This window comes from Achroia grisella, unplaced genomic scaffold (genome assembly GCF_030625045.1).
Source record: "Achroia grisella isolate CSIRO2021 unplaced genomic scaffold, CSIRO_AGI_Agris_v1 utg782, whole genome shotgun sequence".
NCBI classification, from domain to species: domain Eukaryota; kingdom Metazoa; phylum Arthropoda; class Insecta; order Lepidoptera; family Pyralidae; genus Achroia; species Achroia grisella.
In genome coordinates, this window is record NW_026713022.1 from 2,594,552 (window position 1) to 2,614,947 (window position 20,396).

General features: G+C 31.9%; 1 protein-coding gene across 1 annotated transcript; it reads right to left on the bottom strand.

The window, feature by feature from the left end:
- Window positions 1-19,590, bottom strand: LOC131851282 (solute carrier family 25 member 16-like). Its single transcript, XM_059201765.1, has 6 exons — window positions 18,925-19,590; window positions 18,018-18,244; window positions 11,097-11,285; window positions 10,194-10,350; window positions 6,670-6,811; window positions 1-3,500 (listed from the first exon to the last, which is right to left on the bottom strand). Exons 1-6 carry the CDS (start codon window positions 18,986-18,988, stop codon window positions 3,323-3,325), a joined length of 957 nt encoding a protein of 318 aa, XP_059057748.1. The 5' UTR covers window positions 18,989-19,590; the 3' UTR covers window positions 1-3,322.
- Window positions 19,591-20,396: the final 806 nt, after the last annotated feature.

The following is a 20,396-nucleotide window of genomic DNA, read 5'->3' on the forward strand; positions in this document are numbered from 1 at the left end:
GACAATTTGTTAAAAACAAGTTACGTATGTCCGTTTTATAAAATATGGTATGGTAGGGTTACCATACCATATTTTATAAAACGATTGCGTCTGAGAACTTGTTATGAAATTGTTTTATAGATATTCATAACTAGTATATTAGATTGATTTAGATATGATAGTATAATAATTCTGTGTATTGTATATGATGAAAATAGTAGATTGCCTTTATCTTGAATATCTGTGTATTTAAAATCATAACCGATATAGGTTTATGTTCGAATATTCTTTCGCAAAATTTTCTAAGAGCAAATTCAATTTAACTACTTTAATGCGAGATAAAATATAAGAAAATAATTATGAGACACCAAATGCTGCCGTTTCCTATATAATACACGTGTAATCAAACCATAGGCAAATAGAGTACTCTGTAGCAGGTTTTTTTCCTACAAGTCCACTTGTTCGAGAGCAAGTATCTAAATTGATACAATGTTAAAGCTATAGCGTGAAATAATTTCGGTTCAATACAATAACAATATAATTTGACATTGGATGTATAAGTATAAATACAACTTACAACTATTAATAAATTTCATTCGCATTAGATACGCTAATATAAATTTAATTACAAATATAACCAGAGTTACGAAACCATTGACGCCAATATGAAACTAATTATCGAAATGTCTAAATTAGTTCTGAATTATAGTTAACCTGCGACAATAGGTAGCTGAAGCAGTCCGTTAAACTGTCATTCTTCCAAGGTTGTAAATAAATAAAAACGTAAATTTAAATTATAATGTAAAGGACTTGAAAAGTTTAAAGAGAAAAAAATAACATAAACATTGAGAACATACGGCGGAAAAGGTTATCATTAAAGGAAAGACGGGAAGGATTCGAAGTTTTAGGCATATCAAGCATATTAAGGAACGGAAGAGACTGCATCATAGTAAATGTCAAGAGTTCCACCACAATGGCGGGTGTCAGAAATTATAAAGGAACAATATTGAATTCTAATGTTATAATTACGAAAGTATGTCTGATAGTCTGTATGTCACCTTTTAACTACTAAACGGTTGAACGAATCTTAATAGAAATTTGATATGAAGATAATTGGATATTCTATAGGAAGGACATAGGCTATATTCTAAATTAATTGTGCAGATCGAGTCTCAGGCTAGCTAGATGGTTTAATAATTCTGGTTACAACAAACAACGTCTAAACTTAATTCTTATTTCTAATTGTGTTACGAGCTCTTGAGGTGCCTTAATCAAAACATATAAAAGGCACAGTTTTGTGACATAAATCTATTTAATACTATGTGGAAGTCATGTTAAAATCAACATGCTTGAAATTGATACCAATTACATGATGTGATTTAATAAATAGATATATTATTTGAGTAATTAAGTAAATAAAAAATACTGCATCGTATATCTATTGAAAATTATTTTCGATCAATATTGATCTAAGCAAATTATCAAAAATATATTTATAAATGAATGTCATATACATAATCCGTCAATAGTTTTAAAATATATTATCTAATATTTATAGTCATGGTATAAAAAATATCATTAAATATATAATTTATATCACGATATTTTATTATAATTGTAGTATTGAAATACTACTTATATAGTACTTAAAAACAGATTGTTATACATTCCATTTAAGTATGTACTTACATACTATGATATATCAAGTATAAATATTAGAACAAATGTTCAGTCGAATATCGTTCATTTATACAACTACCCACAATCTAAAATAAACTACTATTTATGTGACCATTTAACCCAATTCAATATTGTATGGTTCTATCAAATTCAAATAGTTTATTTCCTGATACTTAAACTATTAATTAATGTGTATTTGTAGCGAGAAATAACTGTAAATTTAACAAAATCTAAATAGTATTTTATTATGGTCTACTAATACAGATAAAGGCCTTACAGGACTCCATCTGCAAAAGTTTTTATTGTTAAACAGATGAAGTAACTTGAAGATGTAGCATACTTAATAAAAAAAAGAATCAGCATAAAGGCTATATCGTTAACGCTTTTTTAGACCACAATGAATGACTATTTACATAGTTTTATCAGAATCGGTCGTCATGGACTTATCTTTACATATCTTTTTTATCTATTGTTTATTTGTAAAAAAATTGCCACATTCTAATATGATTATTTGATGAGTATTATCATCACAGATTATTATACTTAAGATAATATTATTAATATTTTGATCGAAATAGAATAAATAGTACCTACTATAATGTTCATTGTTGCTTTATGGAAATGTTTGCCTTTGGTAATTTGGTCTACTTTATATATTATTAAATTCGACGTAAAACTTGTCCCTTTCACTTGTGTGTCACACAATGTATAGACAAGGACAGGACTAATACGTCAAAATTAATTACACTAAGGAATTTATTTTACTACGTATTAATATTACCAAATTATAATTTCACTATTTTGCAATATAATGCAACGTTTTGAAATCCTTCCGCATTATAAGCAGCAGCGTTTTTTTATTCTAAGATTCATATTTATTTACTTGTCCTATTTAACTATCTTGGCATGCCTTTTAAATTGAAAATACCAGTTAAGTAACTTTCGAACTTTAGTTTAGTACACGTTATTACATTATATTTATATTATAGTGAGGTCTTATAATGAATAATTTTAAGGTAAATAAAGTTACCTTACTCGATGCGACGTTACGAATATGTTACACTTATGAACCGCTCATTTTACCATCGCCACAAAATTTCGTTAGCCAATTTTTTAAACTATTCTACTGCTATTGGTCGATATAGCTTTACCGGATGAATATGGGAACGAGTGCAGGAGGCATCCTAAACGCGCAATGCAGCGGTTGGCGGCTGAAGACTAACTGCACCTGACGCATACGTCTTTCGTCTAAAGGTTTCGAACAACGACTTAGGCCACAATTTGGATCTCCATTGAAATGTATCATTGCCAATTTATCAGAGGAGATATTATAGACTATCTTGTGACGGTAATTGAACGAACTAGATACAAGCACTAACATTAACATCGCTGTATTCAAGTCGACTTGAGACCACGGCTAGTGCAACAAAGTCGAGAGAGATAAATACTTTGTTTACCATAAAATTATTTGTATTAAAACCCGTCTACTTCTAGTAATAATAAATTACCTATAAATTGATTAAAAGATTGAATAAACGGGTCTGTTACATATCAGCGATTATTTATTGTATATTTTTATTTTTGTTATCATATCTTGAAATTTATTTTGTTGGCATATCAAGATTGTTTAGTAAGACAAGAAAACAAACAATGTTCGTTATTCTTACGAGACTTTCATGCCAGTGTCCAGCTTGAGGAGTTGCTTCATCAGCTCGTAGGTGGAGAACGAGGTGGCTACCATCGGTATCGCCCTGATGTAGTTTATACTCATCCCACGGTATAACCCTCTCACTATACCGTTCTCTTGATATATGAGGGATAAAGTTTGAATCATGCCCGTGCTGTGGATATTAAAGATAATATTAGTAAATATCTATACTTATTATAGAAAAGACCGTGTTTTTAAATTAAGTACAAAAAAATAAGTTTTTGGATTCATTACATAAAGAAAGAAAGAGATATTTACCACGATAATATTGTTAAAGAGCTCTCGTTAATTTTGTTGAGTTTTTTTTAACAATGTGTTTAAATGTAAACCGAGAAAAACAGTTCAAAAATGGTGTATATAGTTTTTCCATTTATTATATTTATATGTTGTTCTATTTATACACAAATCTCGGGATGTGGTCAATTATTACGAATACGGTTTTCAGTGTTGAATTGTAGAGAGCTTTCCGTGAAATTTACTGTTTGTTTCTTTTCAAATGCTATGGGTATGGCTCAATTCAATGGCTATGCTTATGGGTTCGATAATCATGCATATAAAATTACGAGAGATAAAGTTACAATAAATTTATTCGTACAGACCACTTATGGTCCAAGTCAGCAAGCTACTTGAGATGAGAACTGTCAAAAATTTTGAGAACAAAAAGCTGTTGGATATATGCATTTGTTAGCACTTCACAAATATATAAGACAATTAAAATGAAAATAATACTGCTCAATCATAATATAGTAGTGCTTTACGATATTAATATTAAAAATTATAAGACAATTCAACAATTAAGAAAGTTATTAGTATTACAATTGTAGAATCAGATAGAGGTGCAAATGTGATCATTTTGTATAAAATTAAATAAAAAGGTGTATACTGGATGACTTTTTGTTCATAGAAAGTTAGCATAAATATGTTACTTAAAATAAAAGTACTATAATTCGTTCATAATTTAAAAGCCACACTCTTGTCGGTGGAGCTCTCGCCACTTCTTATAATAGAGAAGTACTATGTGTAACCAGATTACAATCAATACAATTTAAATTTTCTTTGTAAATACAATATTCCAGCCTTCATGTTGCGTATAACGTCGCGTAGTTCAGGCTGAACAATACACCTAGAAAGTGTTTTTATTTTTGGGAGCGCATGTCTTTAAGCTACCATTGCTCTACAATTATAATTTAAAGGCATACGGTTAAGTTTTACATCTTTTTCGGTACTTGGCAAGTAATATTTAATGTGAACTGTTAGTGTATGTATGCTAACTGGTAGTGTAACTATGCTACTTTTTCCGATATGATAAAAAAGTCATCCTGTATACTATACTCACGGATATATACCTATAATATACTTTTATTATTTAATAACCAACCTCCTGTAAGTGTTGCCATCACCAAGTGCAAGATCCATGCAAGAAGAAACATATTTTATTAGAATAGATTGCATTATATTTTCCGTGTTACAACATGGTGTAAGAGACAAGCAGGCCATAAATAATAATAATTGAAATAAACTTAATATTACAAATATTAATGATTATATTACATTACTAGTTAATATTGGTTTAACTTTGGTTCCAATAAATTCTTTCTATGCACTTTTTTACACTGCCAAAATGTAAGTCAACACCATGTTACAATACGCGGTATCTAATTATAGAACTAGAATGACGGTAATATAATTATTTCTATTTGTATTTGAATAATATAATTAATTATATTATTGTCGGAAATCATTCATAGGAATAGACTGGTAAGAGTTACTCATATTAAATTACTTTATATTTTTGCTACAGGATTAGATCCCTTAAGTTTATACTACATAAGTTGAGTGCATTACTAAATATTGAAAAACGAAGATTTTTGATATGCTGCGCGTTTTAAAAATAATAGTAGAACATTTTTGAAATCGAATAATTATGATAATAATAACTCCGGGGTTGTGTAGTGTCCAGACACTACACAGCGCCGTCTAGTCCTAAGGACAGCAGAGCTTGTGTTATGGATACTACAACTAATACTGAAATACATTTTTATTCAAGATACATACATAATTTACATAGAATACATTTAATATCTGAATATTGGTTGCTATTTATTACCGAAACTTAGACATCGGTTTTTCATACCCTTCAGGTCGATTAGACATTGTCACCAAACAGTGACAGTATCATGGTCTACGTACTATTAAGTATATGCTTATTTTTAAGTCATTATTATTCTAAGACTGGACCATTTTTTTAGAATGGTCATCTTTGAATTCTCTAATATTTTTAAATATGGTATTGTCCATTAGTGTTTATGTTAATTTAAAAACGTTTGCAAAACATATTAAGATTATATAAATTTAATAATAACTGTATTTTTTTTGCGGAATTCTGAAATAATACATAGTATCGGTTAATAGTCTATAGATATGTTATCAGTACACTTATCAAGGAGCTCGAGCCTCTAGTCTAGAGTCTGACAATCTGATTATAATATTATATTAATTTCTATCGGAATGTGTAAAGATACAATATACAAATATTGGTATTATTAAAGTTATATTATGCTACAATTATGCAAGTTTCACATTAGCCCTAAAAAATAATATTAGAGAAATGCTCATAGAGTATACTATATTTAAAGTTATCTGCATTGGTTTCTCTATCTATAACCTATTTCTGTTGCCAAACAGCTTGCATTGTAACATGTTGAATAAAGAGTTGGATATGGCACTGAAATTACAGGGTACAAAGGCACGTCAAGTCCTCAGCCAAGACAATGCATGAGGGATAGGGAAACATTTATCCGCGTATATGCATAGCACAGTGCATTTAAAGCATATTGTGGATATAGTAATATTAGTTAGTATTATAAATAGTAGTAATAGTGCATTAAATTGTTATACATATCTAGTTTATTACATTCAATCATAATGTACAGTAGATTATCTTTCCAGAAATTTAGTCACACGTTGTAGAGGGGTCGTCACATTTTCAACTAAATAATATTTGAACTAATAAGGAAAACCTTAATAAAATTTACAACTTCATCTATTCGTATAGTGAAGTGCCTCAATAAAAATTGCCGCCTTATCTACTAGGTGAAGTCTCGCAAATGTGGCCAGGTGTGACGGGATGGGTAAGGGTTTAAAAATCTTTAAATTCGTGTGACATAGTTTATGGCTCCTAAATTGATAATATTATATACACTGATACATCAGCATACTTACTCTTTACTTCTGTTAAAAATAAAATATTATTATATGTATATATACAGTACTGAATTACAGATGTCGCTGTCATGGCTTACCCAAACTTCTCTGTCTGAGGAGTCATGCATGCGAGCTGCATTCGTCGGCGTGTCACATCCAATGGATATGATACGGACTGCGCCACTGCGCCAGCCAGCCCGCCACATAGAAGCTTAGCGGGCACCGTCAACACAAGCCCACCTGAAATATAGGATATTGCATTTGTTATATTGAATTGTCAACAAGTTAATTGCCCACTTGATGGAATGTGGTAACCGTAGTATAAGCGTGGGCAACATTTATTGAGATTACATGGGCGTTCACCGTACAGACGCAAGCATTTTAAACAGTACCATATCCATATCCATATAACACCAAAACATACTATTAAATAAATAAAATAAATAACCCTGGATTATTTATTTTATTACACAGCGCCATCTAGTACCACGGTAAGCAAAACTTGTGTTATGGGTTCTGGACAACTGATACAAACAATCATACTCATGTATACAAATGTTTGTACTATGCGAGAAATCGAACTTGCAACCATCTAAAGAAAAGCTGTGTGCTATACCGGTAGGCCGTCGGTATATTAGAAGGAAGGTATTTAGTAGAATGTTGCTGGCAGCTTGTCCACCTTTCCTTGTATACATTTTGATATCCTTGTTTTAGGGTAATATAATTGTAGTTTGGTTACATTTGAATTTCTACTTTAAACAGCCTATCTATGTCTTAATTTTCTTTGAACCGCAAAAGTCTCCGTTGGTATTTATAAACGTTGGAACGCCATCAATACAACTTATAGGTGTATGTATATGTGTAGTACGTCACCGCGGGTGTGTCTGTATATACTACTGAAATAATCCGCTGTTGGATGCAGGAAAACAAGAGGCGAGCCAGACAGCACGTCTCTCTTACATTTATAGCATTTCCTGAGTCCAAAGGTTTCTTGCTTTACGGGTTTGTTGTTTGCAATCTAAGATAGATACAGTTTGAAATAACAAGCCTTAGATTGAGTATAAATTTATAAATAGTACAGTATGCAATAATAATGATAACTTTAGACATTTCACACAGCGACATCTAGTCCCAAGCTAACAGAGCTTGTGGTATAGGTATTACAGTAGGTAAAGTAACAAATGTGTATATCATTAATTAATTTTTTTATCATCTATTCAAGTTACCGTTTCTATCATAATAGAATGGCATATATTATAGCCATTGACCATAGTCAATGGCTATAATATATTTACAATTACAACGCTATAGTGTACCTTCCTCTGAATAAAAAGACCATAAAACGATGATAATTATATTTGAATGGTCGATAATTAGAAATCTTAATAATATCCCGGCGATGTGCGTCCGTTTATTTTAATTTTATTCACAATACAATCATCTGAGTTATCATACAAAATCATTCTTGTATATATTCATTATCATCAAATTTAAATTTAAAGTTATAAATCATCCGTACTAATATAAATGCGAAAGTAATTCTGTCTGTCTGTCGCGCTTTCACGTCAAAACTACTGAACTGATTTCATACACAGATAGTCTAGACACTGAGAAAGGACATAGGCTACATTTTAATGCAAAAGAAACTGTTGTAATGCGTTGAAAGGAGATATGAATGTTGTATGCAAGTACCGTCATTTTAAACGCAAGAAGATTAAAACTTAATTTTTAGGCTGTAGATTATAACATAAATAAGTATGACATACACATAGACGGTTTATATTAAAAAAAAATGGTGGATGAACGTTTGTATGGAAATTAATTATTGTAGCTTATTAAAGTATTTATACGTATGTGTCTTATTTGTAAAACAATTATTCTAAATAATAAAGAATGCTATCCAAGGTCACTATTCCACGCGGACGAAGTCGCGGGCACAGCTAGTTTATTATTTATTTTTTATCACTATCCCTACCGTCCAGTTCGGATACCTGCTTCAGTTGAGAAGAACTGGTAAGTAAGTCAATTGGTACGTTATATATTTTTTATATTTAAACAGCTCCATCAAAGTTTTATTTTTATCTGTCTAATCTCTAAACGGCAAGGCCTATTTCACTCGCAGATAGCTAATGTTATAAGGATTGACTTAAGGTACTTTAATTTTAGAAAATTATTTACTTTAATTAAAGAAAAAAGTTGATACCCACGTTGGCGAAGTCGTCGGATAACAGTTGGTTTATAATAAATTGAAAATATTTAATAAAAATTATAATAATTCTTTGTACCGTTCATCTTACGTAACTAACTAGTATGTTAGTTATATGTATGTATATACGCGTTTGTTATGTTATACATAGCTCAGGTGGGTCCGTTCATAATTTCCGGTTTAGCTGAGCCACTTAAGATGATCTTGACGACTTTATCGTGAAGATAAGATTATGTCAAACGATCGTATATTTTTAAGTTTAGAACGAGAAAAAACAATAATTTATATGAAAATATTGTTTTATCGTAATGATAAATAAAATAAAACAAAATAAATATGAAAATAAATTATAAACTAGACAATAAAATAATTTGAAGATGTACCTAATTTTAAAATATACCTTCACGGCTTTTATTCCAGATTGGGTAGTCAGATACTAAACAGACAGACAGACACTATGTATACAGTGTTACAAATGATACTTATACACAGAATTCGATAATTAGGTACAATATAGTATTAGGAATGTAAAATAGTCACAAGATAAGATGTAAGGTCAAGCACGAGTGTGGACCTTGACAACTCATCTGATATTATTAAACGAACATTGTTTATTATGATTTTGTTCTGGTTTTGATTATTTATCTTCACAATTTATTTTACAGGTTTTCACTACAATGCTAAATTTGCGGATGTTATTTGTTGATTTCACCACGATATAAATAGTTTTTTATGGATGATATTGGAATGGTGCACCCGCTTGCGCTAACGGTATACGCTGGTGGGCCATGTCAAGACGAACGTGAAAAGTGGAGGATGTTAAAACGAATATGAGGTTTTTTTTTGTGAATGATAATGGAATGGTGCACCCGCCTACGCTAACGGTTTACGCTGGCGGGGCACCAGTGGAGGATGATAAAATGAGCATGAGGTTAGGTCAGTTAGCCCATCGTGACAAATTCACGAAGAATTTATTCCGATGGTTTCCAGGGGGAACCGCGTCGAGCTCAACCTGACATGGTACATTGCTAGTAATGGGTTCATTAGTCCACATTCCTAACAATCTCATTTCCCCCCCGAACATGAGGTCAGGTCAGGTAGTTCATGATGACAAATTTACCAGAAATCTATCGGATGAAGCGGAACTATGTGGAGGTCAATCTGAAATGGGGTTAACAGTCCATTTCCTCATAACATCTAATAGTACACTCCAGGGGGTTACTAATAATCTCCTTCCCCACATTTACTGATAGCAGCACGTTCAACCAACCAAACTCTTCATGATTCTTTATGATATTGGTATAGATTAAACAAAAAATTTTCGGTGAGTGAAATAAATTAACTGAAAAAGAAACATAGAGAGCAAATATATTTTTCTTTCTTCTTTCAAATTTGACGAATACAATTTGAACTCACCGGTATTCCTCTCACACTTGCGACACAGCGTGTTCGGCATGTACTTCATGCAGAGGAACTTGAGCGACTCGAAGCAGTAGAAACTGAAGCCAGCGTACGGAACCATTCCCACCATGGTCGGCACGAAACCACGGTAAAGAGCGCGAATGCCGCCTTCCTGAAGAATAATGATAATATTAATACCCCAGGACAATTCACACAGCGCTATCTAGTGCCAAGCTAGACAGAGCTTGTATTATAGGTATTAAACAACTGATACAAATATAATATATACTTTTAATATTTATACCATACTTCAAGGATTTTTTTTTCAAATATGATGATTGATTGAAAGCGTACATAAAACACCAGGGGTGTCACGTGCGCGTCACCGACCTTTAAGAAACCTTAATATACCCTTCCAGAAAAACATTTAGAGAAAACGTCGACAGGTAATTATTTCCACAATCTAAAAAATTTGAAACCGCACTATCCAAGACCACTTAGGTCATTTGTCCAGTACTTACCCATAACACAAACTCTATTTACTTTGGGACTAGATAGAGCTACCGTGTGAACGGACTTGAGATATTATTATTAACTAACTGTACTCGCGACTTCGTCTGCGTGGAATTTAAAAATAAAAGTAGCTCAAGTTACTCCTTATTACATCAGCTACCTGTCAAAAAAAGTCCCGTCAAAATCGGTCCAGCCATTTCAGAGATTAGCCGGAACAAACAGACAGACACACAAAAATTACATAATAATAATAATATAAAAATACATAATGTTATTTTGTGGTGTATGTACCGCATTTATATTCATACGTATGTAGTAAAAAACTGTTATTTCAATATTAGAAACAGACAGTCAAATTTTATTTATATATAGATAAAAAAAAATCGAAACATTCTTGTCGCTTACCGTCCGAAACATTGTAGAGGCGGCGTGCACTATCCCCGTGTACCTGTGCTCGCCGGTGATCTGGAAGGCCAGCCGAGCTCGGATGGTATCCAGGGGGTACGTCAGCGTGACTGCGGTGAGACCCGCCGCAGCACCCGCCACGAATTTATCCCCGTGCTGCACTACTGGTATGTGCACTCCATTTAAATACTGTAAATAATAATAATAATAATTGAGGGGACAATACACACAGAATCGAGGGGAAGAGGATTGATGACAAATTCTGCCTAACTGACTTTACGAGTTATGTATATTAGCCGCAATAGTAAATATGTATTTTTTATGAAATTAGAATAGCAACCCAACTGACGGCCCACCTGATGGTAAGTGGCAGCCCAATAAACAGCACTACATCAAGTCATACGGTCAGGTCTTGCCATTCCAGACGACTACAATGTCATGCCTGTTATCCTTTAATCGAAACACATTTTTTTTCTCGAACTATTCTAAAGCAGCTGGCCTTTACAGCTTCACCGAACTATAGGGCAGATGGTACTCCAAACCTACGGAAGAACTTATGGAGTCGCTGAAAGCCAACCTGCCTAACTTTACCGGAGGGCACCGCTAGCGGTAACCCCGGCCTAGGCCGTCATAATTTTGATATAGGAGGAAGGATCGATCGGAAGGTGTTTGGCGAGACACACGCGGACGATATTTTACATAGTGTACCTCAACTTGCATTATAGTAAACTTAGGACACTATTCAGTCCAAGGCTTTAAGAGTTGTGACAGGTGCAATGAGATCTAGTCCGATTATTGCGTTACAGGTTGAATGTTGCGATCCACCCTTATATATGAGACGTCAATATCTTTCGGATAAATTTCTCTTTCGAATTTCTCAGTTTTCTAAACACCAAACCAAAACTTACACTATATTTAAACAATTTGCTATCACATAATCTGTGTAAGGTCATTAATCCAAATATGATTGGTAGGACCAAAGAGCATTATCAAACATTGATATCAGGTCCAAAGTGTTTCTAAAAGAAAACATTCGATAAGGCTATAAGGGACCATTCATAAATTACTTCATAAAAATTCCATGCCGTATCACTCTTCTCATCGTCCTTGTCACAGCTGGTTACATTTGTGGCTCCCCCTCTCTAATGTGACGTCACATTGCAGTTCACCAGATGAATATGATGTATTTTTAAGTTTTTCGTTGTCACATAGTTTAAATTTCATGTTAATTTTATATACAACTAGCTGGCCCGCAAACGTTGTTTTGCCATATAAATTAAAATCGCTATTAAGAAATAGGGGTTGGTGGTAGAAGGATGAAAATTTAGGGTTGCATGTATTTTTAATGCCACATTATAAAAAAATAAAAAAATGTCATACTACTAAGTGTTAACCCTTATCACTTTCGAGTGTGAAAATTATATAGTAGCTGATTCTCAGACTTACTGAATATGCATATAAAATTTCATAAAAATCGGTTTCAGAGGAATATTATATAATTAACTAATATATACTAATATATATAATTATAGTAATTAACATTGTGACACGAGAATTTTATATAAGATTTTGAAAAGTCAAGATATCTAGAACCTGGGAAGGGTTACAAATTCCCTCCCTTCCCTCAAGTTGTGACGTAATTTATGAATGGCCCCTAAAGTGTAGATCGCATGATAATTCGTATATTTTATAAACCTCCAGATAACATACAAACATTAACTTTTTTGTACGCCAATAATGGTCTGAACATTTACAGCATAATTATATTATGCAGAATTGAGTTGTCGACACGCTAAATATTTGCACGATTTCCTTAAAAAATAATATGTATGTCCAGTGATGGATGTATAGAACGCTATAATAATACTTTCGCTTATAATTCTTACTTACAAAAACATAGTAAAGCTAATAAAAAACAGTACTTCTAATGATATCAATTTGCAATGAGATATACAATTGTAATATTTTTACCACTCTGCTACCATATAGAGACATAGAGAAACAAGCTGATTGGTGTAAAATGCTATTTTTTTTGTCTTGTAAATAACCATTATATAGTAAGAACTCGTTTTTTTTATGTCAATTTACAAACCTCAATATAGGCACTCGTATGTATTCGTATTTATAATTGACGGTGAATTACATAATTAAGCTACAAGTGGTTTATTTCAAACGATTCTAAAGCTGTTGGCCGCAGTTGATCTTTATCCAAACCCGCGGAAGAACTTATCGCTGAAGGTCATCTCCTGCCTGACATAGAATAGTCTTTTTACGTTTGAATCTCTTTTCGTAATTTCGATTCCGGTTAAAATGCGACAACAGATCGATCGGAGGGCTTTTTTTAAAATAATATTAATATATAAGGCTATTATTTAACCTGGTTAAAGATCACGTGATCCTTAATGTCGCGTGTAGAATATTATAATATCTGAAGCAAAAACTTTGTACCTCTTTTTATGTATTTTGCGCGGACGGAATATGAAATTTCGCACACTTCTAGTTTATATAGAGAAGGATTGCAGAATGCTAATATATTTTTTTTTAATTATGTACATTATAATAAAAGAAACATTACACAAATTACTAAGTATTTGACACACACATGCATAGAAACACCTATAGTCTTTGACAATATAACTTTAATGTTCAAACTTTTAATTTAAATTAATTATGTTCTATTTTCGACCATTCGGTGAACTCTAGTTATAATAATAAAAACACAAAATATGAGTAGGTATGTTCGATATCTTCGGGGTATGTACAATATTGCAAATAGTTTTGTTAAACACCCAGAAACATACAAATACACGTAGATCACGAAACTAACAGCTACCGTAATGGTCATTAGATATGCATACATAATCGCACCGCTTTGTTGTCAATATGATTCTTATAGACAAGGTTACAAGAGTTATAATTGTATAGCATACGATAATGGTGTTCGTCACCATTAATTCCGGTACGCGTCCCAGATTTTTTACAGAGTGGCACGTTCACTTTCTTGGACACGACTGTGTCATCACTACTCATCATCATTGACAGTAATAATAAAAAAAAAACTTTTTATTGTACATAGGATTATTTTAGTATTATAAATGTGAAAGCGTGTCTGTTTATTTGTTACCTTTTACGACTAAACTGGTGACAATAAATGGTTTTTTAATTTTTAATATAGAAAATGACTTTACCAAATTATCCTACTATACGTATGTTTGTTACCTAATTCTTTTTAAATGATTGGACCGATTGCCATAACATTTCGTGTATATTTTAATCGGTTGCTGAATAATTTGAAAATAATTGGAAACAATTTTAGAGCCACTTTTCAGGGGAGTACGTCGTCTTTCAGGTTCGCTAGTTAAAATAAAGTAAATTCAATTCTATTATTACTCAAAAATTAAATGTGATTCAGTCTCTTTAGTATATTCTCATCGGTTTTCGCCAGGGAGTGGATTATTAGTAATGGGGACTAATGACCTCATTGCTAGCAACATAGTATGTCAGGTCGACCTCTACGCGTTTCCATTGAAAATCCTCAGGACTGATTCCTGGTGAATGCACCTCGTTAGGCTAGACCTGACTCTGCATGTTCATACTATCATCCTTTACTAGTGGTCTGCCAACGTCTACCGTTAGGGCAGGCGGGTACATAATTACCTCTGTATACATGAAAAAAAACTGACCATGGACTTAAGTTCATCAATGCTGTTACCGATACTATATTTTCTATATATAAATTATTACTAGAAATAGAAATAATCTTTATTCAAATAAACTTAATATAAGCACTTTTGAATAGTCATATTTTTTAAATCTACAACTCATTCGAAATGCGGGCTCATCACATGAAGAACAAAAGGGAAACTTGCGTGTTGCTCTTTTAAATTCATATTGTTTTATTTTTTTACAATTTTACATTTATAACAATGAAACGATACTATAAAGAATTAAATGTAAATTTAGATCCCAACAAGTGCCTAATAATGTCATCGTCTCCCTCATCTAAAAGGATTATAATAAAAGGTAGACAAATAGACTATAATCTAGCTAGATTAACAAATGTTAGTTTTTATCTCAATTTAAGCGGAATTGTTGTAGGTTACAGATAACATTGTTGAAGGTAAATATCCAAGTTGTAATCATATACATATATATGTAAGTTTCATATACATATATATCTATACATATAAATAAAATTGGAATGTCTCTTTGTAATATTGAAATAATATTTTTTTATTACATGTATATGAATATAAATACATACAAAAAATTACATTTTTAAAATTTTTGTCTGTCTGTCTGTTCGTTCCGTCTAATCTCTGAAATGGCTGGACCGATTTTAACGGGATAGTTGATGTAATAAGGAGTAACTTTGGCTACTTTTATTTTAGAAAAATAAAGTTAAATTCCACGCGGACGAAGTCGCGGGAACAGCTAGTATATAATAAAAATGTAACTAATAGCTGTCTGTACCTGAAGGACGTACGAGAAAAACTGTAATTAAATTAACTGCACCCAATACTGAGTGCATCGGTGGTGTAGCGTTTTAGTACACCGCATACTTCGATAATTGTTGGTACTGTGGATTAATAACACATATTGCCAGCAATGTACCATGTCAGGTTGACCTCCACGTCCCCCTGGAAATCATCGTGGTTAATTCTAGGTGATTTCATCACAATGGGCTACCTGACCTGACCTGACGGTGCCCCACCGTTGGAGGATGTTGAGTGAGCTGGCGTATACCTACCGTCAACGCAGGCGGACGCACCATTCCTTTATTATTCATAATAAATGTGAAGGATACATATCACAGATTATATTTCATTAAAATAATAAGTCAATAGATTTCGCAAATGGTAAATTGAACCCGCACGGTATAAGTAAATTGTGGTTAAATTACATACAGGTACCACCGTCTACAGACCAATAAAAACGAAGATGGTTTCTTATATCAAGAATTTTAATTTATAAATAACCCTATGTAGCACCTAAATGATGTATATATAGCAGGGATGTTATGGATATGAAATTTCAGATACGGATAGGTTTCGGATAAAGGAATGATTATTATACCGGATACGGTTACGGATGCGGATATGGAATTATTTCGGATTATCCATTAGTTTCGGATAATTTCGGTTAGGGATAATAATTTTTTTAAGGAATTTTAAAAGTAAAATACAAATAGCTAATAAAATGTTTACATATCGTGTCTAAATTAGGCTCCGCCCCTATCCGGTACTATCCGAAACTTCTATTTAGGATTCGGTTACGGTTACGGAGTATACTGTAACATCCCTGATATATAGTTTAGCATTCAATCATGTAGGTATTTATAGTTTTGTATCAACACGGCGCAACGTCACTTTACCTTTGCCTGGATTTAAAAAGAAATTGTGAATACGATTAATAATTTTAAATAAAGAACGGTATTTTTTTGTAAATTGTTAATCCGTATGACCTTTTGCCATTGAAAACTGAATTGCCTCGCCTTCAATATATGTATGCAAATTCGATATATATGCAAAATATATATACAAATACTAACTTCCAATTGTCATTTTACACTGACGTGTCTTTGAAACCAAATGTATTTTCAGTTATCATAGTATACTTGTAAATTAGATTTAAATTAGAATTACATAGTTTATCTGTACAGGATATTTGCATACCAAATAGGTAATAGACTAGTATTCATGCGTACCAAACGAGTAGCAATAGTAAAATTATAATTGCGAATGTGTAGGTATCTGTCTGTTCCTTACCGGCTACGGTACCTTTTCATGACCGGCTGAAGGGATTTTGATGAAATTCGACATGATTATGGATTGTAAACTATTATATATCAAAAAAAAGCAGAAGAAGTAGGTAATACCAAAGATGATATATAACATTATAAATGTGCAATTGTCTGTATATTTGTTACCTTTGCATGATCAAACGGCTGAAGGGATTTCGTTGAAATTAGACATGTAGATAGATTGTATTACGAGGATGGACCTGGGCTATCAGAAAAACAGAAGAAATCCGTAATCGGTCGGCAGTGTCTTTGTTTGTTTATTATCTCACTCATGACTTTTATATAATAAAAATCACACGAAGTCGCGGATGACATCTAATGGTGTGGTAATAAAAGATCGCAAACAGTCGGCTCGTGTCTGACGCGCTAATTACGTGATTATCATTGTTGTTATGATGATAATATTATAAAAAAAAACAACATAAAATATACGTAGGTGTATTTATCTATACCTGTATTAACTTTTGACTTCATTCACGACTTCGTCTACGTGACCATTGCGAAGGTTGCTAACGAAGTTTCTATCTTATGAAAGTGGAATTGGCTGTGAGTATTATCTGGACGTTATTCAAATATTTTATTAATTACTAGACATATACAGAGAGGTAATATGATTTTCTAGTTAATCTTAACTAGGACCTACCTAGATGTTAATAATAAAAAACGACACGCGTGTCTAAAATGTCTTATTTGAATACTTAAAAAATACTTTTGTATATGTAATGTAACGAATTTTTAATTAGGTTATTAGATAATTCTTAAAATTTTAGATTTACTAATTAGTTTAAAATGAAAAGGACAAATAACCGACGATGGCACGTAAGACCAAAAAATGGGAGACGAAATTAACAATGTTCGAAAACATATGACAAACATTTGAGATGTAATACAAGGTATCACTTAAATTATGATATAAATTGTTTCTTTATAGATTTTAACTTTGGTTCAATCATTAGTAACACAGACATTTTTATTACATTTGCAAAATTGTGTAAATCCATACATTTAGATCATTTAGAGCAGTTATTTAGTTGTTCCTTTTTAGCAATAAGAACTTTCTTTAATACTGTATTTGATTTTTAGTAGTGTATTATGGAGAAATTTGAGTTTTTACTAACCTTTTTATAAATTTCAAAGCTGGTGAATTGTGTAGCTGCATAAGGAAATATCCGAACCATTTGAGCACCATTTCCTTTATACAAAGCGAGGAGGGACTCATTCCGAACTATTGCTGTCAGACCACCAACAACCCCGTGATGTTTGTAGTGAACTGATTGTGCCTGCAGAAGGATCTTAATCCGGTCGAGAGGTGCTACAGTTGTTTTAGCACACATGCCGGCAACACCTGGGATGAAAAATTATTGTAATAATTATATCTATTTTAAAAACAAACATTTCCTTATGACACACTACTTACTACAGTCATCAGTTATGACAAAGAATATTTTGTTGTACTCATAAGGTGGCCTGATCTGATATTTTGTATACATTCTTACTACTTATATTTACTAAAAAACTGCTTTACTTATTTAGTACTTAATAATAAATTATTATAAAGTATAAGAATAAGTAACACAGTTTTTTCATTGGGTAATAAAGTAACTGTGCTATATGAAAAATGTTCTCTACATTGTATACCGGTCACAATTTGCTGGAATATATTGTGATAGACATGAGTATGTCTGAATTTACAGAGATGATATTGTCTATGTCAGTTTGTTAGTATGGTTAGTTATTTATTGAATTTAAAAAAGGATTTTTTTTTTTTAAAGAATGATCTCAAAACTGATTTTATATCATGTACTTAAAGTTTTGATTGACATTATCTCTTCATTGAATAATTAATTTATTATTTAAACTATTATTATAAGTATATATTTGAAATTTACACAAGTAATTTTTGCTCTATTTGCTTAAGGATAATTGTATAAAATTGTTAACAGATAAATCTAATAGACAGTTATAATTCTAATAAGTTTACAAAGTTATACAGGTATTATATTATTATGTATATTGTTTACTTACCACCAGCCAATAAACTCTTCAGTATAAAATCAAGATCATTTTTTTGTTCCATTTTCAATGCCATCTTCTTTCAGAACATTAACATAAAAATATAAGTACTACAAACAGTAGTTAACAACATCAACGTGTCTTCACAATAACCAGGTATTAAATGTAATAATACAAGATATTATCACTACAATATAATATTAATTACTGCACACAGAATCACATATTTTTAATACGATTTACAGATACACACTCGAATTCACAACTCAAAACTTTCACCGGGCGTTCGGAACTGATGTATTACCGTTCGCGCCGCGTAGCGGGCACACGTCATACATAAACAAGTATAGAAAACCGAATGAGTTGTAAAAGAAACATAGTTTTCGGAACCGGTTGGATGGACTTCGTTTGGCTGGCTATTTGCCAGGCCGCAAGTCCCGCAACCTGCCACAACAAACACTACAGTCGGATGACACCTATATAAATTGGTTTTCTAGTTTCCTACTATGGTTAGACTGGTTAGTTGGTTGAATAATGTTTACATATTGTGTTCTGTGAAACATATCAGAAATTCCAACAAAAAAATGAATTGTATTAATGAACGTTAAAAAATGTTTCCGAAACTGAGAATGAAATATATTTATCGGAATAAAAGTTTAGTATTATAAAAGTTCTGTTTTTAATTAACATTCTTTTTTATTAATAATTTATTTTACATATGTAATAATAAATTCAATTTACATAATTTAAACAAAGTACAAGTGTTTAACTGTCATGGTGACAAACTGTCACAATGTGTTACTGTCACTGTCAGTCAGTAATTTGATGTAGCCATCAAATTACTGACATCAAATGAATGTCACTGTCAGTGTACTGACAACTGAGTAAATAATTGCTGTAAAGCCCGGTACACACGTACAGTTTTAATTTATAGTTTGTTACACTGTTATTTAAATTGTTACATTACTGAAGTTTAATATATTTGTTGAATATACAAATTAAGTTTATATAAAGTAACAATTGTGAATTTTATGTATGTAAATGCGCATTAATGGAAACGTACTGCGCTAACGTGCTACGTAATGCGCAATCAAAAGAATAATATTGAAACTAGGGACCAATATAAAGTACATTTATAACGGGGAATAGCGCCCCGCACTAGCAGTGTTCGTGCGAACATAGCTAATATATTAACCGGTATAATATTACTGGTCTTATTGATATAGATAATTATTAAAGTACAAATTGCCTTTGAATCAAATTCGATTCGATTCGATGATAATACTACTTCGATGGCATTATTTATATTATAATTTAGGTCTATGAAAATTTTACCGGATTTGGGCAATCAATAATATGCTTGTTATTTTAAAGCTTGGTAAGCGGGAAGTTCAAACAGGATTTGTGTACTACTGGGAAAAACATTAGAAACATTTTTACCATATTGTTTAGATCATGTTTTTTATTTTTTTAATTAATTTAAT

What these genes read in the sequence shown, in the direction of transcription:
- LOC131851282 (XM_059201765.1), bottom strand. Translation starts at nt 18,988, where the DNA reads ATGGCATTGAAAATGGAACAAAAAAATGATCTTGATTTTATACTGAAG. An exon ending in CCTCTACAATGTTTCGGACG is followed by an intron (nt 10,351 to 11,096) that starts GTAAGCGACAAG and finishes ATTATTCTTCAG; the next exon opens with GAAGGCGGCATTCGCGCTCT. An exon ending in CCTCAGACAGAGAAGTTTGG is followed by an intron (nt 3,501 to 6,669) that starts GTAAGCCATGAC and finishes TAATATCCACAG; the next exon opens with CACGGGCATGATTCAAACTT.